General features: G+C 38.6%; 2 protein-coding genes across 2 annotated transcripts; one reads left to right on the forward strand and one right to left on the reverse strand.

Annotated features, from left to right (window-relative positions):
• Positions 1-12,993: 12,993 nt before the first annotated feature.
• On the forward strand, positions 12,994-18,527 carry LOC103705004. Its single transcript, XM_008788563.3, has 6 exons — positions 12,994-13,266; positions 14,338-14,504; positions 16,355-16,441; positions 16,584-16,742; positions 17,715-17,832; positions 18,265-18,527. Exons 1-5 carry the CDS (start codon positions 13,137-13,139, stop codon positions 17,808-17,810), a joined length of 639 nt encoding a protein of 212 aa, XP_008786785.1. The 5' UTR covers positions 12,994-13,136; the 3' UTR covers positions 17,811-17,832; positions 18,265-18,527.
• A 1,119-nt stretch (positions 18,528-19,646) lies between these two features.
• On the reverse strand, positions 19,647-25,313 carry LOC103705003 (probable arabinosyltransferase ARAD1). Its single transcript, XM_008788560.3, is given in 10 exon segments — positions 19,647-20,029; positions 20,360-20,428; positions 20,563-20,673; positions 21,417-21,555; positions 21,635-21,750; positions 21,886-22,033; positions 22,137-22,294; positions 23,304-23,363; positions 23,365-23,478; positions 24,639-25,313. Coding segments are annotated over 10 exon segments (1,548 nt in total). The 5' UTR covers positions 25,152-25,313; the 3' UTR covers positions 19,647-19,909.
• Positions 25,314-27,260: the final 1,947 nt, after the last annotated feature.

Consider the following 27,260-nt stretch of genomic DNA (forward strand, 5'->3'; position numbering starts at 1 on the left):
TTGAAAAACAGTTTGGTGTTGCTGTCTTCTATACGAAACTGTATGTTAACATAAATTGCTCCTATTTGTCTCTTTGCAGTTCCTCCAAGAGTTTTGGGGTTTTTTTTTTATTTTTGATGATATGAGTATGATTTTTCCCATTAATACAGTAAATAAAGTGTAATTTTCTATGGTTATCACTGATTCAAAGGTCAAAGTTGGCAAGTAAATAAATTTTAGACCAATGCGAGGCTCATATGGTAGTTCTTTGCATCACCGATGATATAATACCTAAGAATAATATATTTTGAATATTATTTTGATAATTAAAAAGAATAATTATAGAGATGATATGTAATAACCCCAAATTTTTTTTTTTTATATATATAAAAAGGGATAGAATAGTCCTTTAAAATTGATATAAGGGGTAAAATTGGAAGGAATCAAAAGATAATGGCATAGTTGTAGATGCATTGAAGTGGTAAGGGTAAAATTGGAAGGAATCAAAAGTTAATGGCATAACGGTAGATATGTTGAAGTGTTAGGGGCAAAATGGGAATTTAATAATATTAAACAAAGGGTGAATAGTGTTTTGATGTGATTTAATTGGAGGGTTTGAGCTGGTGAAACCGAGAGAAAGAGGGAGGGGGTTCTCAGGCGTGAAACAGAGGAAAGAAAGAAAGAAAAAGAGAAGAAGAAGAAGAAGAAAGAAGAAGAGGAAGGGGATTCAAGGAGGAAAGGGATCCCGGTTGCACTTCCAGCTGAAGGAAAAAACGTAGATCTCCTTCCCCTCTACGCAAGGACCTCGATTTCCAAAAAGAAAAAGGTAAATATCCATCCCTATCTAGTCTTTTGATGACATTAGGCTATACAAAGGGTGGATATAGTCTAGAGGGGTCGGATAAGGGTTGTAGAGGTGGTTAAAAGAAGAAGAATCGGATTTTGACAAATTTTTCCGGCACTACGAAAAAACTGTGTCGAAGTCCCAACTTCGGCAAATTATTTAGGGGGTCAAACGGCCTCCGATGATGATGCATGTTATCTCTTTGGAATCCTCTATGAGTGTAGAATGCTAGGTAAAAATTTCATCAATTTTGGAGTCCTGAAAGTGGATCAAAACCGGGATGAAGTAACCCACTGTCAGTTCGGGTTACTGTTCATCCGGATGGAAAATAGGGGATTTCATGCTATAATAGAGTATTAAGCCTAGATCAAGCTAAAGGGGACCTTGTACTCATGCAAAGGAGTCCCTAATACACATAAATAGTGAGTTAATTAATTAAAAAGGAAAAGAAGAAAGAAAAGAAAAGATTTAGGGAACGGGGGAGTTGAATCAATTAAAGTTCCCTATATTATAATTGGCACGTAGATTATGGCCCTTGATACAAGACTAAATGTATTGTAAATGCATGTCACAGTTGGGCAAGAAGCTAGGGAACAAGAGGAAGAAGTTCCCCACTGCCTGCTGTAGATTTTTGGAGGCGTATCAGGGCTGTGCCAGATTGACAGGTGAGTGGGAGTCATGTACTTTGCACCATGAGCATTCTTAATTCATTTTCATGAATGTCGCCAAGTGTGAATTGATTCCACTTGTGCATATTGACTGATATTGTAGTAGATTCCTCTATAATCTTGATTCTCCATGCTTGATTATTCTGTACATGCATTTGAGGGAACATTGAGAGGAATTACGAGAGGTTGATGAGTAATCAAATTGATTCCGAATTATGAAATGATTTCTTTTGTAAATTGATTTCATTTTCTCTATTTCAAAGATTTGTAGAGCCTTTTTAGTGGTATATTGAGTTGTATTGCACTTCCTTGACCCTCACTTCTAACCCTGATGTTAGTTTATGATTGGGTCATGATCAAGTGAGTGGTAGTCTTGATTATACTCCTTTTTAGTAGAGTATTGGGAGGGTGCATTATGACATTTATGCATGGCTTGGCAGTATCTGCAGGACACCTATAGTCGATGGGGGTTGAACATCGGCCTTTGTGCACATAGTAGCCTTCTAGGTGGGCGGAGCCCAGTCCCTTCCTAGGGGGGGACACGGCCCTAGGCGTAGGATCGACCGGTCCTACGACTTATATTCTGCTTGCCGCCGGGCATAGTAAGACCCCGCGAGGTGCAGTATGGCTTTCCGCGGATGTAGAATTCCCGCGAGGTGCCGTTTAGTATGTAGATGTGAGATGGATTTCTGTTCTGGATACTGGCCAGCATTTATATGATCAGTGTGGTGTCTTATCCTGCATATGCATGTGACAGTAGGAAGTTGTTGCTGGTTCGCCTGGGGCGTAAAACCCACCTTCCGACAGCTGTTTAGCATTTACATTATCGATATGGTGTCTTATCCTGCATATGCATGTGACAGTGGGGAGTTGTTGCTGGTTCGCCTGGGGCGTAAAACCCACCTCCCGACAGCTGTCTAGTGATGATTTACATATTGGTGTGGTGTCATATTCGATATATGCATATGGCAGTAGGGAGTTGTTGCTGGTTCGCCTGGGGCGTAAAACCCACCTCCCGATAGCTGTCTAGTGATGATTTCAGCATATTGACACCTGATTTGTATGTTCCAGCATTATGATCTGTTGAGCATATTCATGAGTAGCATATATGTTTACTTGATTATTCCATATATGCTTCAGATGAGTTGATATTGATTGTGGTGATATTGATGATTTACTCCATATTCTCTATGTTGAGATCATGTTCATCTTGTTATTGATCTTGAGATTTCATCTCGAGCCATGATTATATTCTGTCTCATGTGCATAGTACTCTCTACTCCACTCACTGAGTATTTATATACTCACTCCCCAGTTTGATGTTTTTGATTGCAGGAAAGGTATTGTATAGAGAGGAGCAGGATTAGTGGTTGCCTGCTAGCTGTGCCGCTCCATAGTATAGTATAGTATAATGTAAATAGAGGTTTATACCTTTTGGTGTATTATAAACCTTCTATTGTATATAGTGCATAGTTACAGTCATAGATCCTGTTGTGGATATGGGTTTGACCATGGATGGAATGGGAACCAGATTTTTATACAGATGAGTTATATGCCTGAGATAATGTATTGATATATATTGTCCAGGTTCATTATGTGACGGATTATGTGATTGCTGCTCTGACAGGTAGTGTGTTATATGTATTGAGATAATCCTGACAGGTCACCATAGGAAAGGTGATCATTTTGTGCATGCATCATGCCAAAATTTTTCAGAATTTATGGATGATTGATAGGTAGTAGGGTTCTACGTGGTGGCTGGTGGCCTTATGCCTACCCGCACCCTAGGACCGTCGCGGCGGCCCGCCGGGAACGGGGCGGGGGTCGTGACAAAGCTTGGTATCAGAGCAAAGGTTAAACAAGAGTCCTGTCAGAGCAATAGGGTGAGTCAGGATTAAGTATAGGATTATACTATGGAGCATAGGATTTTTCTGTATGTTAATTTATGAGTCATTTACAATTCAGTAAAATATATTATGACTCAGTGTGTAACGACTGCCCTCTCTTTTTAACTCTTTTAGAGACATATAAAGAATACCTCCAAGGAGAGGATCTGCTCGTCCTGGAAGGAGGATGGAGCCAGATATAGCATTGGATGCGGGTTCTGCACATGTCGAGCCCCAAAGAGAAAAACCTCCTCCTGCTAATAGACGGAGGGTTGATGATCAAGGAGAGGTAGGAAGTAGAGATGCATTGATGGAACAGTTACTGACGGAGAATCAGGCTCTGAGAGAGCAGATTGCTCGGGGGAAATCTCCTGCCCCGTCAGTAGTATCCATCCCACCTCCTATACCTGTGCCAAGAAGTTTGGCCAGGCGGGCTCTAGATGATGAGGGGATTACTGTACAGGAATTTCTGAGGCTCAGAACCCCGGAGTTTAAGGGGGAAGAAGGTGAAGATCCTCAGAGATTCCTGGAGGAGACTGAAAAGATGATACGGAGACTGCCCTGTTTTGATGCAAGAGCTATAGAACTTGTAGGGCTTACAATGAAGGAAGATGCCTGGGACTGGTACCAGAGACAAGTGGAGGATAGATTGTACAGTAGGAATCCTCCAACCTGGGAAGAGTTCAGGCAAGCAGTGATGGATGAGTTCTTGTCTCCGGCTGAGAGGCAGAATCGGGCTCTTCAGTTTGAGAGGCTGAAGCAGATGCCCGGAATGAGCGTAGCTGAGTACGCTCGTGAGTTCACTAGATTGGGGAAGTATGCTTCTTACATCATCCCCACTGAAGCTGCCAGGATAGAAAGATTCAGGCGGGGTCTGATTTCCCCGCTTTATAATGCAGTACTGGCAGTAGAGGTCCCCACCTTGTCTAGGCTGATTGATAAAGCAAAACAGTGGGAGACTAGAAACAAAGAGGAAAGAGCTGAAAGAGAACAGAGGAAAATGAGTATGGGGAAAGGGCAAAGCAGTAGAGATAGATCTGAGGGAGTAGATCTCTCGGAGGGCCCGATGGAGCAGTCTGTACGCTCAGCTCCACCTGCCCCACGTAAGAGGAAATGGAGGGAAAGAGGTCAATCACAAGATACTTTTCTACCATCAGTACCTCGTCCTCCAGTCACTATGGCCAGAACTGAATCTAAGTTCCAATCATGGCCAATGTGTGGCATATGTGGGAAGCAGCACCCTGGCAGATGCAGAATGGGTCAGGGAGTGTGCTACAGATGTGGACAGCCGGGTCATTTTGTCAGAGAATGCCCGCAGGGTGCCACCCAGCAGTTTGTGCCTTTAACATCCTACCCTTCTGTGCAGATGGACAGGCCTAGTAGTAGGGAGCCTGTAGGCAGAGGTAGAGGTCAAGCACAAACATCACAGCAGAGTGCTGGACCATCTCAACTGTCAGCTCCAGTAGGCAGAGGGCAAGGAAGGGTGTTCACGGTAAATCCACAGGAGGCACAGACATCGAATGCAGCTATGACAGGTAATTTACTCTTTTAAATTCGAGGACGAATTTTATATAAGGGGGGGAGGATGTAATAACCCCAAATTTTTTTTTTTTAATATATAAAAAGGGATAGAATAGTCCTTTAAAATTGATATAAGGGGTAAAATTGGAAGGAATCAAAAGATAATGGCATAGTTGTAGATGCATTGAAGTGGTAAGGGTAAAATTGGAAGGAATCAAAAGTTAATGGCATAACGGTAGATATGTTGAAGTGTTAGGGGCAAAATGGGAATTTAATAATATTAAACAAAGGGTGAATAGTGTTTTGATGTGATTTAATTGGAGGGTTTGAGCTGGTGAAACCGAGAGAAAGAGGGAGGGGGTTCTCAGGCGTGAAACAGAGGAAAGAAAGAAAGAAAAAGAGAAGAAGAAGAAGAAGAAAGAAGAAGAGGAAGGGGATTCAAGGAGGAAAGGGATCCCGGTTGCACTTCCAGCTGAAGGAAAAAACGTAGATCTCCTTCCCCTCTACGCAAGGACCTCGATTTCCAAAAAGAAAAAGGTAAATATCCATCCCTATCTAGTCTTTTGATGACATTAGGCTATACAAAGGGTGGATATAGTCTAGAGGGGTCGGATAAGGGTTGTAGAGGTGGTTAAAAGAAGAAGAATCGGATTTTGACAAATTTTTCCGGCACTACGAAAAAACTGTGTCGAAGTCCCAACTTCGGCAAATTATTTAGGGGGTCAAACGGCCTCCGATGATGATGCATGTTATCTCTTTGGAATCCTCTATGAGTGTAGAATGCTAGGTAAAAATTTCATCAATTTTGGAGTCCTGAAAGTGGATCAAAACCGGGATGAAGTAACCCACTGTCAGTTCGGATTACTGTTCATCCGGATGGAAAATAGGGGATTTCATGCTATAATAGAGTATTAAGCCTAGATCAAGCTAAAGGGGACCTTGTACTCATGCAAAGGAGTCCCTAATACACATAAATAGTGAGTTAATTAATTAAAAAGGAAAAGAAGAAAGAAAAGAAAAGATTTAGGGAACGGGGGAGTTGAATCAATTAAAGTTCCCTATATTATAATTGGCACGTAGATTATGGCCCTTGATACAAGACTAAATGTATTGTAAATGCATGTCACAGTTGGGCAAGAAGCTAGGGAACAAGAGGAAGAAGTTCCCCACTGCCTGCTGTAGATTTTTGGAGGCGTATCAGGGCTGTGCCAGATTGACAGGTGAGTGGGAGTCATGTACTTTGCACCATGAGCATTCTTAATTCATTTTCATGAATGTCGCCAAGTGTGAATTGATTCCACTTGTGCATATTGACTGATATTGTAGTAGATTCCTCTATAATCTTGATTCTCCATGCTTGATTATTCTGTACATGCATTTGAGGGAACATTGAGAGGAATTACGAGAGGTTGATGAGTAATCAAATTGATTCCGAATTATGAAATGATTTCTTTTGTAAATTGATTTCATTTTCTCTATTTCAAAGATTTGTAGAGCCTTTTTAGTGGTATATTGAGTTGTATTGCACTTCCTTGACCCTCACTTCTAACCCTGATGTTAGTTTATGATTGGGTCATGATCAAGTGAGTGGTAGTCTTGATTATACTCCTTTTTAGTAGAGTATTGGGAGGGTGCATTATGACATTTATGCATGGCTTGGCAGTATCTGCAGGACACCTATAGTCGATGGGGGTTGAACATCGGCCTTTGTGCACATAGTAGCCTTCTGGGTGGGCGGAGCCCAGTCCCTTCCTAGGGGGGGACACGGCCCTAGGCGTAGGATCGACCGGTCCTACGACTTATATTCTGCTTGCCGCCGGGCATAGTAAGACCCCGCGAGGTGCAGTATGGCTTTCCGCGGATGTAGAATTCCCGCGAGGTGCCGTTTAGTATGTAGATGTGAGATGGATTTCTGTTCTGGATACTGGCCAGCATTTATATGATCAGTGTGGTGTCTTATCCTGCATATGCATGTGACAGTAGGAAGTTGTTGCTGGTTCGCCTGGGGCGTAAAACCCACCTTCCGACAGCTGTTTAGCATTTACATTATCGATATGGTGTCTTATCCTGCATATGCATGTGACAGTGGGGAGTTGTTGCTGGTTCGCCTGGGGCGTAAAACCCACCTCCCGACAGCTGTCTAGTGATGATTTACATATTGGTGTGGTGTCATATTCGATATATGCATATGGCAGTAGGGAGTTGTTGCTGGTTCGCCTGGGGCGTAAAACCCACCTCCCGATAGCTGTCTAGTGATGATTTCAGCATATTGACACCTGATTTGTATGTTCCAGCATTATGATCTGTTGAGCATATTCATGAGTAGCATATATGTTTACTTGATTATTCCATATATGCTTCAGATGAGTTGATATTGATTGTGGTGATATTGATGATTTACTCCATATTCTCTATGTTGAGATCATGTTCATCTTGTTATTGATCTTGAGATTTCATCTCGAGCCATGATTATATTCTGTCTCATGTGCATAGTACTCTCTACTCCACTCACTGAGTATTTATATACTCACTCCCCAGTTTGATGTTTTTGATTGCAGGAAAGGTATTGTATAGAGAGGAGCAGGATTAGTGGTTGCCTGCTAGCTGTGCCGCTCCATAGTATAGTATAGTATAATGTAAATAGAGGTTTATACCTTTTGGTGTATTATAAACCTTCTATTGTATATAGTGCATAGTTACAGTCATAGATCCTGTTGTGGATATGGGTTTGACCATGGATGGAATGGGAACCAGATTTTTATACAGATGAGTTATATGCCTGAGATAATGTATTGATATATATTGTCCAGGTTCATTATGTGACGGATTATGTGATTGCTGCTCTGACAGGTAGTGTGTTATATGTATTGAGATAATCCTGACAGGTCACCATAGGAAAGGTGATCATTTTGTGCATGCATCATGCCAAAATTTTTCAGAATTTATGGATGATTGATAGGTAGTAGGGTTCTACGTGGTGGCTGGTGGCCTTATACCTACCCGCACCCTAGGACCGTCGCGGCGGCCCGCCGGGAACGGGGCGGGGGTCGTGACATGATATGTATACTATGCATATGCAAAAAGTTATAAACTCGAGGTATAATGATAAAAACGGTTAAGCTTCACAACACTAGACACTTGCATGTATTAATGTTGCGGATGAATGCCTCCACCATCTTCACTTGTGTAATAACTGAAAAATCTTTATCCATGATAAAATTTGGTCGCAGTGTTGTAGGGTTTAAGTAGGAGATTGGAAGAGAAGAGTGACAGCTTGAAAGACTGTCAGCGGAAATCATGCTAAGGTCATGGGGGCCAGAAGATGGCGGGTGTCGTGGAAGTGCTCCCATCCTGATCGATAAGATTGGGATGGTGAAATCGGGACCATTTGATCGGAATGGATGGATAGGAGTGACAATTGGCACTCAATCTTCCACACTCCCTGTTTTCATTGCTTGCAAGGCTTGGAGATACCAAGTAGGGCCCATTTGGCTTTTCCACTAATTTTTCTTCTCGATGAAGTTATTCGAAAAATAGTTGGCATTGGAATCTTCTATACAAAACTATATAGTATATAAACTTTTTCTATTTGTCTATTTGTAAGAGGGTCTTGGTTTTTAGATGGAGTAAGTGTGATTTTTTGCATTAATGAAGTAAATGAGGTGTAATTTTCTACTGATAGTATCCCTGATTCAAGGGTTGATATTCGCAAGTAAACAAATTTGAGACCAATGCAAGGCTCACATGGTAGTTCTTTGCATCACTGGTGATATAATACTTGAGAATAATACTTTTTGAATTTTAACAGAATAGCTATGAAGATGAAATGTACTCTATACAAATGCAAAAAAATCTATAAACCTAAGGTATAATGACATAGGCGGTTCAATACCACAACCCTAAACACTTATATATATATCAATGCTACAAAGGAATGCCTCCGCCATGTTCACTTATATAACTATTGAAAAATCTTTAATCTCAATAAGATTTGGTCACGAGCCCTCCTTGATGGTGCCAGTTAAGTTATGTCTTGATTAGTGTTATGATTTGATTAGTATTATGACTATTGGCTTGTAAAATGTTGCAAATAAGAGAAAATCCACAACATAGAGTAATAGACACTTGACAGGTATATATGTATAAAATATTATTGGCTTTTGTCACACGTATAAACGCAGGATTAGATGTGACCATCTGAGTCTTATACAAGCATTCTTCCGTAGAAAACAAAAGTTACGAAAGTCTAACAAATAATAGTTAGACTAACTATATATCGAGTTCATGTGTAGTTAGCTATCTAGCTTGTGCACCGAGACGGTAGGAAATGAGACTCTCACACCTGTTGTGCACATAAGACATGTTCATTCTTGCCTAGATGTAAATTATTAAATGGTTTCGTATTGGTTAAGTTTATATATTTGAAGATAAAGGGCTAGATCAAATCGATCAGTGATTATGTTGTCGCCCTAAGTTACATATGTACCACAAATAAGCTGTGTCTGCACTTACAAATTTGTTTGATTTTGGTATGAAGAGAAATAGTTGTATGCTATATTGAGTAGGGATACATGCTTATAGTTAATTAGAACAAATTGATAGATGCAACCAAAGATGGCAACATCTAGAACTTGCTTTATTAATTCTAGTGTCAATGCATGTGCAAACGATCAACAAGTGATGGATAGTGGATCCTAATATATTTACAGATGGACACTTGAAATATTGCTGTTAGTGTAAACAGCATCCCTTTAATGCACCTTTCCTCACCCCTGAAAGCTTGCTCTTCAGGAGGTCTATGCTTCAGATGTTAGGTATTGCTTAAAAAAAAAAATCCAAACAATGAAAATAAAAATAATCCTGTTCGAATCGAATTTGAAATATGTTAAAGCATGATCTATATATCTAATGTGCCAACTGATAGGGCATATTATGTCATCCTTCTGGTATGTTTTAAAAGCTCATTTATATGCGATCATCTGTACTTTTTCCACTAGAAAGACTGAAGAACCAGTAATAACTTAGTTACTTTCCAGAGCATGATTGAAGTAAGAGAGTGGGATGGCTTTTCCTCTTCTTTTTTTTTTTTCTTATGATGTAAGTTTTCCTGCTTTTGTTAAGGGCAGTGGAATGACTTTGAAGACAAAGATAAAACGGCTCTTTTCTCATGTGTCCAGTTCCTATCTCTTCGTTTGATATAGATAGAAAAGGATGGGGGGAGGATCCAAGAACTTGGACACATTATGTTGCGTACTTGGTTTTGTCGTCACCTATCAGCAAACAAGCATTGCTATGGTCATTTGTAGACGTTTGCTGAACCGGACGCATCAACTTGTGAGTGCTCTCTTGCTTGTGCTTGCAACGTCTGCTTGTGGGGCCTGCAGAGAATGGAGGTCCCTCGGCTTAGATCTTTTCTGGATATGAAAGGTCTCTTTCCTGGGATTCAAAGACAAGCTTACATAAAGCTACAGTAAACAAATCTTATCACTGAAGCAAACTAGGTCTCATAATTCCATTTTACTGCCATTCAAGGCTATAAGATTTATTAGAAGGCACCCTCAGAATAGTAGTAAAAATAATGCAGCATTAGTGGACGAAGGAGCTTGGCTAAATAGTAAAATTCTTCTCCTTCCTTAAGGTAAATGTTCTATAAATATCTTCGGCGATGTCTGCCTGCTTACAGAAAAGAGATTGGAGTTGTGGGCTAGTTTGTGTTCTCTGTAATGATGTTCTTGAAACAGTCTAGCATTTCTTTATTGGACTGCAGTTTTACTTAAAAGACTTTTTCCTGCTTAAGTTACAGGCCATTGTTAGCCTGGATTTTATGCCTTTTTGGATCATTTGGAAAAAGAACTAGAGCAAAATATCTGAGATTGGGATGGTCTTCGTCTTACCCCATATATCAAGGGTATTGCTATCCTGTTCAAGTTTCAAGAAATAAATTCTTGTTTGTAATACCTTTGCATTCATTTCTCTATCTTACTGAAATGAATTTTTAATGGACTATATGTTGCGAGACAAAGTAAGATTCCTAGCTCAAGTCTCACGCAAGATGAATGGAGAAGGAAAAGAAGAGCTTCTAGTGACAATAGGAATGAGCCTCATTTAAGATAACATAGAACTAATGCTGAAATCCTGATAAAAAGTTAATGTATTGCTGTGGCAAATCATCTTCGTGCATGTGAGTTGTGCTTGTAATTTTCATCAAGGTAATGAGGATTGTGGTAATCGAGGTCGTTTAGGGACCAACCAAAGACCATATTCAAATGATCCGCACCAGTAAAACATGACACAATCATGAAGCAATCTCTACGTTTAATTCAAACTCGTCAAGTTTTTCCTTCTTTGAGCGTTAATTATATGTTGGTCCTAATGTATTTGCATGCAAACATACCTTAGTAATATAGATTGGCCAAGCCCAATCAACCAAGTTCTACCATTCATATAAGCATACGCTATGTATCTTTTTAACAAGAATTATCACCCAATCATATTGCTCCAAAGATTAGGAAGAGAAGAGTGATATATGATGTTATTAATGTTATATGAGTACCATCTCAGGGGCTTCTGCAGGATCGAAGTGACCTTTCTCTCCCATCGCAGCTCCTTTCACCAACATCTTCTTGCTGTTTTTGAACACCTGATTGCGCGTGCTGTCCTTCTGTTACTGTTGAACTCCGTTTCTCTATTTTTTATCTTCTTGCCATGTAAATTCTTCCTTCTCTCCTGTAAATATATATCATGCTCTTGAATAAAAACAAGTGACTAACGTGACTCCCCCTTTGTCCCCTTTCTTCTCAGGAAAAAGAAAAGAAGTTATATGAGGTTTTTTCTACAAGAAATAGAGAACAAAATAATATGTGTTGCATATGTTACATATATACATCTGAATAAATGTTGTAGTTAATGTTTTTTGAGGCCATGCATACAAGGGAAATTCCACATTAATGTTAATTCCAGATCTAGTTGGGGGACAGGCTTAAACTTAACAAGTTTTAGTTCGAGGTAGCTTGCACTCATGGCATGATTTGGCCTTGTCCAAGGTACGGAAAAATTGAACCCAGACCAAATTACTTATCCAAACCAACCCATTGGCCTCATGCGTTCATCTCTTGATCCAGGCTGTTTGCATATCCTTAGCACCTAGTTTAGTTGCACTTAACAAATTCTTTTGTCCATAATTTCAGAAACTCCTCAACTTGATAAGGGCTTTAAAACTCAGATTTTCCATATGGATGCCTGCCATAAGTCGTCATGATCGGCTGATTTTATATGAAACATGTATATTAGGACTAGAAAATAACTGAACAGAAATTTTAAGTACATTTGAATGATTTTTTTGGTCATCAAGATCTACTGGCTATACATTGTGTGTGTTTCAGGAACCAGAGAATAAGCTAACATGCAAGTGGGGATATTTGGTAATTTTTATTCAACCTCGGACTAAAAAAGAGGCAGCCTTCTAGTCACGGTGGTCCACATATTTCATAATGAGCAAGATTAGATAGGCCCCAAATTATTGTTTTTATTATATGTTATATATATGAAATAACTTCGGAGGTTTTACTAGTTTAATTATCTTGGATGCGTGGAGCCATCCTGATTGAAATCCGCTTTTAGATGAGAATTGACTAGATTTGTAAAAATATTAAAGGTCCGTTTGAATATTTCAGTAAAACTGGATTAAAAATTCTATATAATTTGTAGATTGAGTCATCCATTTAAGCATGATCTTGCATCAACCAAACACCATCCAATCCAATTCCATAAGAAGGAAAAAAAAAAAAAAACTTTCCATAGAGTTTTTTAATTTTTTCTTCATGCAGCCTAAAGAATAGTAGCTAGGTTAGATTCTGATGTGCCCTTGCAAAATACAAGATGGATGTGCCACTAGATTCGATTTCTATGACATTTTCAGCTTATCCGGCGGGGATATTCAGACAGGCTAAACCTCCCCACCGTACTCCCCCAACATCCTGAGGCTGATGTGGCGTTCGTAGAATGGCCAGAGTCCACCGGTGCCCCACTTGATACCACCGTACACCGAGTCCTCCACTGCAACGTCGATCCAGATAACGTCAATGTGGGAGCGCGGGGACTGCTCGTCACCTCTGTGGTTATACCGCATGTTCGTATGGGATAAGGCGAGAAATAAATCGATTATTATTCACATCTTTGGGCAGGAAGTTCTCAGATATATTCCCAACTTGGAACGCTCCTATTCCCAGTTAATCCCAAATGGCTCTAAAATTAGGCAGCTCTGTCTCGAATCCAGCTTCGATTCTGTTGGATTCTCCGGTTCATAACTTTCCCTCGAGCAGAAGCAGCAGTTGGTTCCTGCCACCTTCTCTTTCACATGGGATTTCAGGTAATTCTTCAAAGTTTAGTCATGTTCTTTTTATTTTTAATGCTTTTCCCTACTTAATAATTTTTGCCGCTATAGTTGTGAAAATTTAGGCATAGAACTTTTGTTTTCTGAGTGTTAAATCATCATAATACTTATGCAATTGGTGGTTGTTTATGGGACTTCTGTTTGAGTTAATAATTTTGTATGTTGAGATATCTGCATGCGGAAATAGGCCTAAAGTTGTGGGGCTGATTAAAGATTTCTTCATAAAAAATTCCGGGGAGTTTTGGGGAGATTTGGTTCTTTTACTTTAAGCTGGAAGGAAACTCACAGCAAACATTTTTCACTGATTGTAGAAGTAATTCTCAAAATATTTTTAATTAGGCAGAATGATTCTTCTAGAATAAATTCCATACTTGTGATTCCTAGTCAAAGCACGTTATTCTTTGTTATGCTGCATTCTATTTGGTATATGCCGCATGTACTAAAAATTTTGATAAATTCAAACTTCAGATGCAACTAAGTTGTCGAATAAAAAATGATTGCAGAGGAACTAGAAGTGTGAAAACTGAAAAGCGGATGAATATTTACGGATTATCAATCATATACTTATGAACCATATGTCTCTTTTATAGCACAGATGAATGTTGACTGTTGCAGAAACAATTAACTTTTTCATGAAGATTCTCTTGGCACTAAATTTGGGGATGATATGGTGGCTGCTCTCTTTAGATGTTCATAGCTAAATATGCTCTTCAGTATCAGGTTAATCATGGTCTGCATCTATGTACTACGAGGTTTTTATTTTCAAATTTACTTCAGTCATTTTTGTCTTTATAAGGTGTATTAAAATCTGAAAAGACAAAAAGATATGTCACTTGATGACATTAGTCCACTCTTAATTACTCTTCGATTCCTTGTATGCTTCATCAGATAAAAAAGCTTGTGTTATGTTGGTGCTTTACTTGTAGTTTGGGATAGTTATTGTCCTTTAGGATGATATTGAAATTTGTAGATTAAGTATGCTTGTGAATACTGCAGATCAAAGTGAAACTCTTCAGTACGATGCTAGCACTAACTGTACCTTTTCAGGAGTAGTCACTTCTCGTGGTGCAAACCAAATCAACACTGCCATTTTCTCCAGAAAACTTTCCCCTGGATTAAATACTAGAGGTACATTTTTTAAATTGCCCAGAAGCAGCGGTACATCATCCTCAGAAGGTAGTCCAGAGGATTCGAAGTCTTCAGACCAAGAGAAGGTATACTGAACTATGATCTATGTGTGTCGTACGGGTTGAAAGCTAAAAGCTCTTGGTCATGCATCTGAAGTTGATTTATTTCCATTTCTGTTTTAAAAAAATTGTTGCTTCTGATCAAGATGCACGGAGTGGCTCCTCTAATTTGTTAAAAAACACCAATTTCTGAACATGCTAACTAATTGATCAATGTTTGAATTATCCAACCTAAGCGCTTAACTAGCTGCTTCAGAAAAAAATTCCCCATTGGATGTTCTGGGATAGATAGTGCAATTAGAAAGATCCTTCATATTTTGGAACCTCCACATTGGACTAAGACAAACCTTATGATAAGCAAAAGCTGTAACAGGGTGTCACACACGTCAGTAGTCAACTGAGAGACAAAGATATTCCATGGCATCATAGATCTTTTCTTATAGAAATTACGTCGATTAGCACCATTTCCTCACATAGATATTCTTCCAAGGATATTGTGAGACAACCAGAAAGACTTTTTCTGATCCACTTGCTTTCTCGCTTGACTTGAAAACTCGGCAGCTATCAGAAAGAAAACAAGGAGTTTACTACGCAGGCTTTTTTTATAGATTAATCGGGTTTAAAAAAGGAGCTTTGAAGCCCTTTTTCTTGGTGCCAGCAAGGAAGCGATGCAGCCTCTCGGTAGGCCCTTTTCAGGTAGGGGGTTCATGGAACGAGTGAACCGAGGCCAAACTAAAAGGCCCTATGACCTGGAGAAAAAGAGTAAACGGAAAGAAAACGAGAAGGAGGAACGGAAAGACGAGAGGAACGACGAACCGGCGGAGCAGAATAGGCTACTTCCATTAGTAGCTTTCTTCAATTTATTTCAACCTTATATAGATACCTTCTCTTCATCTTAATGACATGATACTTTATCCCACATATGACAATATTAGAACATGGAAGTGGGAAAAATGTAGGGAACTCCATTCTAAGTTTCTCTGGTGTCATCAAAGATGGGGATGTGATGAATGCTTATGCATTTTGAATAAGTCACTAAAGGTAAGTTGTATTTAAGGCTCATACCATAGCAGTAGAAAAGAATCTGCTAAGGAGGGGGGCAATAGGGAATACACTATATGCTAATATTTGTGGCTAAATAAAAGGGTGGTGTTTGGGTTGACAGTGCGGTGGATAGTCTGCTTTCACTATAAAGACCTTGAGATCCATGTTTGGCTAGTGATCATTTTCTCATGCACCATCAAAAGGCATTAGTTATATCATGTGCCAAACATGAAATGTGAAGTCTTGTGTAGAAAAGTAGGCCCTGCAGTGGAGCTAAAATTTCTGTCAAGCAGAAGACATAGCCCACATCATGAAGGAATGACACTATGAGCTGGGGCCAGGTTATTAAATTGTACTATTAAACTCTTCTAGAACCACACTTCCATTCACTAGCCTCACCTCGTTTACTTTGCCAATTTAACTCTGAGTCTGAGCAGTGTAAAATTTGTCTCTTTCTTTCTTGTCGCATTTCCCCCTTGCTTCCATTCCCCTTCCGGTCTTCTATGATATATGCATTAGACACATTATAGAAAATTTATGTCTGTCTGAGCTGATCTACTGCACTTCCATCTAGACCATTCATGCAATATCCATGCATATCCAAGTAACAATCCTGTTGCAGAATCTTTGAGTCAACCACCTAGCAAATTTCAAAAAACTAGAACTGATAGAACTGAACTTTGTTTTTTTTTTTTTTGGCTCATAGAAAAATCTTAACATTTTTGTTTTGCATCAACAAAGGATGAGAAACTGCTTTCTTGCACTTTTACAGTTTGTATGCACTGTCTCGTATTTCATGATCAAAGAGTAAAATAACACTTATTAACACGCAGGTGACTTTTGGATACACAAGAAAAGATGTGCTACTTATTGGTCTTGGAGTAACTGTACTAGGTGTTGGTTTGAAATATGGGCTGGAGGCAAGGATGCTGTTTCAACCTATTTCCTCACTTCACCTCTTATAAATGCAGTAACAGTTTTTTTTTTTTTTTTTGGTATGGCCTATCATACAAACTGCTAACATGAGCACCTCTCATTTTTCTTTTTCTAATCCTATCGCAGTTTGTTGGAGTTGATCCTTTGCAAGCAGGCAATGTTGTTCAGTTAGTGCTGGTCTTGGGGCTAACAATTGGATGGATTTCCACTTACGTATTTAGAGTCTCAAATAAAGAGATGACATATGCGCAGCAATTAAGAGATTACGAGAATAAAGTCATGCAGGTTAGTGGACTTAAATTGAAAAACCACTTGTCATGGAAGTGAGTTTGCATATATGAGTATATAATGCCAGTAACTGTATAGAAGTCATCTTCTTCTTTATTTATGATTTTCTTTCATCTGAAAGTTTAACTGTTCTAAAACAATGGTAGCAATACTATGAAATGCTCGGAAATACTTTGAAGTCAAATAATTTGCTAAAGTTCTAGGACTACTGCTCCCAATATTATATTAATGGTACCTATGGTACACTCCCCAGCAAAAGGCCACACAGTGAGAATCTGCATAAAAACATTCACTGAAAGTACCTACCATGTGATACTAATGACTTATCTTCGATGGTGAAAGAGACCAGACACTTATCTGTTTATCATTTCTTCCTGAATAATCTGGATATTGCCAAAATAATATTGCTTTCATGACCTTCACAAATATTTACATTTTACAACCTTAAGAAAACAAAAACATGGTCTCAGAGTTCCATTTGGAAGTCATAAAGATATGATTGCCACTAGGCTGTAAAACTGCCAATAGTCAAAATATATAAAGATGGTCCCTTGGTGCCCCTATGTTCATTGACTTCAGTTCATCCACCATTCTCTGTACTGCAGCATATATGTTTCGGTGAGATTTCAATTATTTTCCTTCTTTTAAAATGTGCCGTACTATTTTTATCAATTCTCTTCATTATAATTAGGAGCTATATGGATTAGAAAACGGCCATTTATTGCAAACATTTGTTCTTGATGCAATGCAATATACTTCCTCCCTTTCTTGTAAAAAGGATTTGATGCTCTTCCACAAAAGAAGGATGTGATGCAATATTCATCATGGGAACCTTCTGTTAAAGCAAATGTTTACTGTGTTTGTTATGATGACTATGCAAGGAAGGGAGAGCTATGAAGCTGAAAAATCTTTGAATGACACCTGCCTATATTTTTATCAATAAGTGACTTGGATTCTTGTTTCTCCCAGAAACGATTAGAGGGTCTCACAGAAGCCGAGCTAGAAGCACTGCTCGAGCAAGTGGAAGAGGAAAAAAGACGCATGGCCAGTGGCAAGCAATCCTGAGCGAAATTCTTGTGATTGCAAGGTGAGTTGTACTTCACATAGCACAAGCAAGAGGTTTGCAGTGTGCACTCTGCGGAGAGAACAACATTATGTACTCTCTCATTTCTCCAATCATGTGATTGTGAGCCCTTATGTTCTGAGCCCATTTTTCATCTGATTTCTCATGTTTCGCATAGCATGACTATGTTATAATCTCAAAAATAAGGTTACCGATTTCGACTGAACAAACAAAAGACACCAAATTGCAATGTTGTGTCATCTCCTTGAATTATTTCAGACGGAGATGATATTTCATTGTCCACCTTTCTTCTTGTTTAGTAGCCATGGATGGGTGGAATTTTATCATGGCTACAGACAGGTGATTCAACTATATGTATTGACATTCAGTAGCATAATGGCTATGACTTGAAATTGCCTGCAACATTGCGGTCACAAGATTTCTTTGGACTTGCAGTTGAAGGATTGAACAGAAAGAAGCCATCTGCAAGGCTAAATGTAGACCCTTTTGGAAATACAGCTATTGAACAGGGGAGGGAAGATTTGGAGTTGGATCAGATCAATGTAGCCATATTAACATCCGCCTGATTTAAAAATCTGCTGAATTCATACCTTGCAAAATTGAAGATCTAAATTTTGTAATTCAGTTCTTAGAGCAGCTGATGATATTAAGACAAGTATCTGCATCCTCATGTTTTGTTTATTTATATTTTAATTAATTGAATCTTTTCTATAATAATCGACTAAAGAAAAGCAATTGTGTCAGGACTTAGTAAAATCCAGTAATTCAGTTTAGGAATGTGTTAGCTAGTCAGCCAGCAAGGCCTTCTGATGGCTGTTCTAGAGACCTCAGACCTGGGATCAAATGCATTCCTCTTTTCATCAAGGTGGGAGGTTTAGGTGCAGTCTTCATCTGCTCATGATTAGATTAGATTTATGATGATGGCTTCCCTAACAGAAGCTTGCGTTTTGCAGATGGATCTGATGAAGTCTAGTTTATGTAGGATCCCAACTTGCTTAGGATCTGCTGTTTGGATACATGCAATCATATATGCAAGAAGTTGGGCATCAATAGACCTTCTATCAATGAAAATAAAACAATTGTAATTTGCATAAAAACAATAAAAACGAATTTTTCATCCGGGTCGCTGATCTCCAGCCAATTCAGGTTATTAGGGGTGGCCCAACATTTGTAGGCATTGCCTTCTCCAGGCCTTTTCTTGCTGATGCCCCCAGTCCGTCTTGATTTGAGCTTCCCTTTGCCCCATTATAATGGGTTTCATGCCAATGTCAGCTCAATTTTTTCTGACAGTGGATAAGATTATCTCGATCTTTTCTGTTAATTTTTTGTCTCTCAATTTTCTTCGTACAGCAGGGTTTGTCTTTTTGATCTGACATGATTGGCAAAATTAGGGATAAACACAGTAGTAACTTCTAACAGCCATCACCTTTAAGACATCGAGACATGGCGTCCCAAGGAATGGTCCTATGATGAAGCCAGAGCAGCTGGAGACATGATCTACCAGAAGCACACTTCGATTATGTTGTAATTGTCTCCTGACTTCAGTTAGATTTTAAGCTGTTGCATAATTTAGCAGATAACGCTACAATTAAGCAAATAATGCCATAACAAACAGCATAGGGCACCAAGGGACCGAGCGCACAGCATTTACTTTCAAATAGATAAAGCAGCTAATGCAAACAAGATTTCATTACAGATATGAACAAAACATTGGAATTAGGATGGCAGTGGCAGCTAAGCAGCTATACCTCTGCATGCATCCTAAGTGCCATGGATGACGATCTGCATGTGATAACCCTCAACAAAGTCTAAACTTCTCAAATTTTAAAACAAAACCTCAAAGTGGAATGAGGCCATCTAGCATTGCTGGTCTTCTAGTATCATTGTTATACTCATCAAACATTTGGAGGAATGCTTCAAAGAACAGAATTACAAATGCAAATGTTACACAGGCATATTTTTTATGTTGCAAGCATGAAGCTAAAATAGTTATTTTAGTTTGTCTTCACTCCTTGCATCATCATCTGCAAGAACAACAAAGTCCAATGTGCAAAACATAGAATACTGATAGATCGTGCAATTAGGGTACTCTTGTGATGTTGCCAGGCCTGCATTCGCAAGTGCACAAGCTCCTAGATCCTTGCACCAATCGCTGCGACCGCCGTGTATGCAACTTGATGTTCACCAATTTACCAGCTATCTGTCATAATCAAAAGGGGGAGATGAAAGAATTAAGCTCCAGGCACAGTCAGTAATTCCAGCTGGTTTTTCAAACATCCGTGCCTTTAACCTATCAAGGCAAATTCAACATATGGTAATACAATCTTCCTTGGCAATTTTGTCTCCCAAATTCCAACAATCTGGTTATGGCATGCTTAACTTGTTCCATGGTTTCTTATAATAATGTTCTTAATTAATAATGAAAGAAGTATGACTTTTTGCACACAATCATGTGCCATCCCAAAATAAAAAATCGAAAAAAAGTGTTTTTCCATGCCTACTCAGCTCATAAAATGGGAAGATAACAAACCATTCTCCATGTTAAGTCCTCTGGTCCAAGAGGCTGAGCTGGACTTGAATATAAGAAATGCCTTGAGTACTGAAAAAAGCCAACAATAAGTCTCAAGTATGAAGATGAATAAATGATTCCCTGGATTTTGGAATCTACTTGCTTTGCCTGAATCTAGGCAGAATAGGAAATGAAGAATAATTAGTTTTAAGCAATTGGCAAACCTTGGGAAGATTAAATTGCATTTCTCTAATTCTTTTGGAATCAATACCCTTTAGGAAATGTACAAGCCACCCAGGTTGCACAGCATCACTTGAAGAAACAAATAATGCTATCTGCATACAAGGAAAGAAGTAACCATAAGCATCTCCAGTCACCTTTTTAAGTATCCAGTTTTTTCTTTCTGATAAAGAATTGCCCCACCTGAAATTTGTGAATACACAAAAGAGATATGCAACAATTACATCGAGATTTAATGCAACAATACCGTTACAGGTTATGCAAACCCACTGTTTACTCAATGATAGGAGACCGACTAGAAAGGTAATACACAAAATGACAAGAAAATTAGGTATTTTATATCAGACAAAGACAGCAACAAGTATCCTACCATACAGGCTCAGGCTCTCCGGCTTCATATATCCTACTTTGACATTCATTCCTGTGACAGGTTCTACATTCATTAACCAGGGAAATTTCTCATCTTTACACTCAACTTCAATCCAGGATTTCTCTTTCATATTCATGTCAACTACACTGTACCATGCAATATCATATGGTAATATAAACATTAATGGCGACCAATAATTAGTTTGCAGAACTTGCAAGATATTGCTCTAATTCTTACTTTCAGATGTGCATGCAAACTACATATTCTGCAGGACAACCAGCAACTCATCTACCAGCCTAACCAAGCAAAGCTACTATGACATCTACCCAAACAAAAATTATTAAAACTGATGCAACAAATAACCTAAACCCAATAAGTGAATTAGCTGAACTAGGGAAGCAGGTTAAAAGGATTTTGCTTGAAAAAAAAAAAAGAAAGAAAAAAGAAATGCTTGTAAGGCATAACTACCTTCCGGTAATCAAGTATTCCTTCAAAAGGAAGCTCCAATTCATCGCTAATTATAACAGGGATACACCCACTCACAATTGCATCAAATACCCTAGCAGAAGATGGGGTATCACCAGCTGGGCTCAAGCAAAAGAGAGATCTGTCATTTGTGCAACACAGTTAAGCCACTGTCCAGAAGTTCTAACAAATGAAAAATTCAACATCACAAACACATTTACTTGCGCATCCCGTTCTGAGCTGCTGCTTTCCCAGCTTCCCCCGAACTTCCCTCTTCGATAACAACACCCTCAGTATCATGTAACACTTCCACAAGTTTAGAACGGATTTTTCCTCCCTGACAATGAAACACACTGCATAGTTAGTAGACATAAGAGCCCTGGACTTGGAGACTCTTACAAAAGGTTATTGAATGTATCAGTCATCAGATCAGTTGTTATATCTAATGGGTAGAGAAAAGAGCAAATCTTACAGCATTTCTTTTAAGTCTTCCTCGAAAGAAGAGCAATGTGCTTCTTTTTGATTGATTCTCTGCTAAACACTTTGCATCGCAAAAATCAACATTGGGAACATATGGAAGGATAAGATCTTTTTCCAGCCAGACTTGCCCAGGCTTGTACCTACAAAAAAGTTTCCAAATCAATGCGATGGCAAGATTGGCCCATCACTCCTATTTGACTGGATTGAAAAATAGTTTCGAACAATTAGGGCAGATATTATAACCAGTTTCCAGTAGAATCCATATCAGGTAGAAGCCATATTGCTTTTTTCATGAATCTGCGAACTGACTTAAATGACCAGGGGTGATGAACAGGAAGAATATGATCCCTTCCTTCAGAACGTTGCCAGGCTGGCTGATCCATAACCCACTTTAAAGCCTCCTGATTTCAAAAACAACAATAGATAAGATATTTGACTCTCAGAGTATGAATGTAATTGTTAAAAACATGGATAAGAGAGACCTAGATAAGAGACACTTTATTTCAATGCTCTCTCCAGAATAAAGTCATCAAAATACTAGTTCAACTTAAAACTGACCTTTAATCAATCAAGGAATATGATATAACAGAATCACAACCACCATTTGTTTACTTTTTGGGTGTCTTGTACTGATTCCTCAATTGAATAATGGCATTACATATCTCATTAGTATAACTTTCATTAGAAAAAGAATCACACTGGAGGGTTCTCATTGGTACATTATGAGATGAATTAGATCATATGCAAGGGGCCTAACAACACAGGCAAATAGAAATTTGTAGAGTTAATGCATCTATGGACAGCAGGGAGGCAATTGAGATCGAGCCATGTGTGCAAGAATTATATAACTTGCAATTTTCAACTAAGCTTAACCAAAAGAGAGTAAATCAAGCAACCATGGAAAGAATAATGTATTATGAAGTAATAGTATCTTATTTTCCATTTTTCAACTTAAACAATGTGTCCAGATTCGTACAAGCTAAACCTATATGTTGTCCTCCTTAATAAAATGCTGATGCAGGATGATTGATAACTACTTCATATTCAACTGCCCATAACCTGTCATATTAACAATAACAGAAGGTGGATGAAGTAACATATTGTTGGATGATTGAATGGGTATTGGTAGTCTCAACATTTAAGAACTTTTGCTGATAATGACCATGAAGCTATACTGTAAGGTGGGCAGAAGACAAGTTAGCCTGTCTTTTATGAGTGAACAAAGATAAATCAGTTGAATTCATATAACACTAAGAAGAGAATTCTAATTCCTAAGGGTACATAAATCTGTTATCTGCAGCAGACAGTTTAGAGAATGCAATTTTAGCAGTATAGGAATGGTGTGCCAGAGAAGCACATTATTAGAACCAATAATAGCTCGACAATAAACCTTGGGACATGCGCCCACACCCTGTATAGTGCCTTGCATTGTTGTTTATCCAGCAAGAAGAAGCTAATCGTTGAGAAAAAATGGGATGTAGAACAGGTCTGCCTCCTCTTGCTGGTGAACCCTTATGACATTCTTCAAGAGCCTCTCTGATTCTGGAGTAATCAAATCTGCCCACAGCCAGTAATCAATGGAATGCTGCAGACACAGAAAAGGAAGGCAAATTTTGCTTAAAATAAGATAAACCATAATCTGTAGAAAAGCAAACTACTATCACTGGAATTCTGATACCATCAGAAAAATGACCAATTACTTATTACTAGAATGGTAAACCTTCAATTGGAGCTGCGTTACATTGGTACCACAAATGGAGTTGCTATCTTTAGATAATTACTTGGTAGGCCGGATTAAAAAAATACATACAACCCATAAACTGCTTAGAAACATGTAGGGTCAAAAATATCTGAAATATCTTTGCAAGAAAAAAAGGGACTGTGGCTTATAAATACATAAATATTATATTAGACAAGATAAACTGCACAAAAATGCACAATGGATGAGAATTCTGTTTATTGGAGCACAGCATAGGACTGATAGGTTCGTAAAGATGCAACAGTCAGCATGTTATTGTGCGGAGAGGGTAGACAGTGGTTAATGAATGATGCTTCAATGTTGGAAGCTACAGAGAAAATTAATCAATTATAAAAATTTAGAATCAACAACCTCGTCGTACATGTATGATGGCAATCCACTGAACCTCCCAACTCAAATAATTTCAAGGATACATTGATTAATTGAAGAAAGGAGGATTACAGGTCTGGACTAGGGGTCAAACTAGAAGAGTCCGGCCCCCTAAAATAGTAATCACAATCTTTATAGCATGGCTCTCAAAACCAAAGTTCAAAGTAAAAGATGATTATTTCAGAAATGCTAAGATCATCATTACCAATGTCTTAGCCTACATATTACGAGCTCCTGCAAATTTTCAGAAGGAAGTGCTATCCAGCTATTCTCTCATCTAGATCTATTGTTTCACAAATAGTCTTTAAATTCCATTAAATTAGTCCATCAATTTAAAACCCTTTATATCCATGCCTCTGCATATATGTCGAACAGTTTTTTTAGTAAACATTCAAGTTAATGTAACGAGTAACAAACCAGAGAGTCAACCATGGTTCTTATTTCTTTACACTAACTATTTTTCGCAGCAATACCCGCATTAAGTTATTATTTTTTGTTGATCTTTCACAACAAGCAGCTTAAATTTTTCTAACCAGAACCTCCTCCACATCCAATTTGCTTTTAATTATCACAATTTAGAGCTCAAGATAAAGAAAAAGAGAGGCAGAGCAAACAACCTGTTCGATGAGGCGATGAACGGGGCTTCCGTTGGACGTCAAATTCGTCGTCTCCTTATAGGTATTCCTGAAGAGCCAGAGAAGATCGTAGGTGAACTTGGCCGGCATCTCGTACACATAAACCCTAACCACCGACAGCCCCGACCACGGATCCGCCGGATCCCCATAAAGCCTTCCTGTTTCCTTCCCCCAGATCTTGTCATCGAGCGCTTTTACCGCGGCTCCGCCCGCGTCGGCCGCGGCGGAGGAAGATCCGGCGGAGACAGGGCGCCGGGAGGTGAGGAACTTCTCGAGAGAGGCGACGAAGGAGTACTCCGGCGCGGCGGCATTAGAATTAGGGTTAAGGTTAGGCTTTTCCCGGGCGACGGAGGCGGGGCAACGATAGGATGAGAAGGCGTAGAAGAAGAAGATGGAGGCGAGCACGAGGAGGGAGAGGGTGGCGACGAGGAACGAGGGAGAGGAAGGGGAGTGCGAGGATCGAGGGTTCCCCGAAGGGAAGTGCTTCCCCGCCATCGTTGTTCTCTGAGAAAACTAATCCCAGAGAAATATCATAACGGATTTCGAGATTCGTGCTTCACCATGAGGTTCTGCCTCGCTGTCCAAAAGCCAACACGACTGGTAATGCCGATCGCCGGTCTTCCTCTGGACTCCGGCCGCGCAAGTGGTTTTTTTTAACCTTTAGGGCTCGTTTGGTTCGGGAAGTATTTTTCCTCCTAGGAATCAGATTTCTGGAAAGAGGATACCTAAGAAAGTACTTTTGACATGTTTGGTTAACTATGGAAAAGTGACTAATTTTCAAAGTGCTTATATTTGGTTGACCTTCCACTTTCCTAGGAAAGTTATGTATAATTCTTATTATGCCCTTAATAAAAATTAGGTCTTTAATGCCTCTTTAATGCTTCTTTAATGCTGAAGGGTCTTTTTGGGAAAAAATAAAAAAGGAGTGATTCCCACCTCATGGGAAAGTAACTTTCCCATGTTTCTCATGGGAAAGTCTTTCCCATGATTCTCATGGGAAAGACTTTCCCATGAAATGTGGGAATCATATTTCAATGGGAATACAACTTTCCCATCTCTCTCCTTTGGAAAACTCCAACCAAACAAGAGGCATTTCATTACTTTCCCGTTGACCACACTTTCCCCCCTCGTTTTCCTGCGAACCAAACGAGCCCTTAATCTTTCTGCGGAAAGCGTGATCAACGAAGAGGGATAGAGATATGACTCATATTTAATTATAATTTTTCATAAAAAAATTAAAAAATATTTTTTTATAAAAATATTTTTTTATATTTATTGGGGCAAAAAAATTTATATTGCAAATAAAAAAAGTTCCAATTCTCTCGTTCCAACCTATTGAAAATTAGAATATTTTTTTAAAAAAATATTTTTAAGCTTTTAAATAGAATGTGATAAGATCTGAGCACAATAAATATTTTATATATTTTTTTAAAAAAATAGATGCTCAACTAAATATAAATCATTCTGTAATATAATCTTTTTTTATAAGCAACCAAATATACTAAAAACTACTTTATCCGGCATGATAGTTGAGTATCAGTTTTCTAAGAAAAATATTGAAGTGCAAAAAAATTCTTCCAGCAAATCAAACATGGCCCTTTTTTTCTGCAAGCAAGCTCCAATTTAGAGTAAAAATAGCAAGGATTAAGATATTGTGTGCTCTTTCTATAATCTTGGGAAGATGTTTGAAAGAACAATTTCGTTAGCTTGGAGCTTAGGTAGCTTCGCGTAGGATTGTATGGGAGAGAAAAAAAAAAGTCACTCTTGCCTTGAAGAAATAGAATAAGAATAAGAAACCATCTAGTTTAAGGATGATGACTTTCACGAAAGAGCTAAAGAAAAGCAAGATATGGAGCGAAGGTATTTTAGCATTTTCTTTCTGAACTTTATTTCTCTCCGAAAGATCACGAAGCTAGAGTATTAATATCTTTGAACCAAACTGCTAGACCAAGCTCTTTTTTGTAACTACATATAAATATTTTTTTAATTTAAAACTATATATAAGTATTTTAGATATTATTATTTTATTGTTATCAGTGCAGCAAAATTGGCTACTAAGTTCAACACAAAGGTTGAGCTAAGTCAAAGATATATGTTTTAACTCAATCTACATTTCTATTTTCCTTTCTTTCTTGTGTGGCAATTAGGTGTATGCCTATGGATAGGTTAGAAGCAACCTAAGATGTTAGATGGTACATTAGATGATGCTATCTTTTGCATTTACTATCCATTAGATGCAATATGTTTGTCAAAATTTAGGAAAGCAATTAAAAACAACTTTAATAAACCTTCTGCCCCTGATAACAACTTAGGACCTCATCCAAAAGTTAGCTGGAAGGTATTATTTAGGTTCCTCGATCTCTGTATAAATACCCAATATCTACTCAGCGAAGAAACCAATATGGGACTAAACACACGTCTATACGGATCATCACATACTGCCCCCGGTTTAAGCCTTAGCATCCTAGCAGCTCGTGGTCAGCTCAAATATATCCGTGTTGTAGTATCTCCTAATCCATATAGATCAAGGGGCTAGTCTGTTCTGATACCATTTGTAACAACATAGGACCTCACCAAACAAAATCTAGTCAGAAGGTATTATTT

Source organism: Phoenix dactylifera, chromosome 12, assembly GCF_009389715.1.
Source record: "Phoenix dactylifera cultivar Barhee BC4 chromosome 12, palm_55x_up_171113_PBpolish2nd_filt_p, whole genome shotgun sequence".
In the NCBI taxonomy this organism is placed as follows: Eukaryota; Viridiplantae; Streptophyta; class Magnoliopsida; order Arecales; family Arecaceae; genus Phoenix; species Phoenix dactylifera.

Bases quoted from the DNA above. Each gene is read 5' to 3' on its own strand.
- LOC103705004 (XM_008788563.3), top strand. From the start codon at position 13,137: ATGGCTCTAAAATTAGGCAGCTCTGTCTCGAATCCAGCTTCGATTCTG. The intron at 14,505-16,354 runs GTATACTGAACT...ATTAACACGCAG, and splicing joins AGTCTTCAGACCAAGAGAAG to GTGACTTTTGGATACACAAG. The intron at 16,442-16,583 runs GCAAGGATGCTG...ATCCTATCGCAG, and splicing joins GTTTGAAATATGGGCTGGAG to TTTGTTGGAGTTGATCCTTT.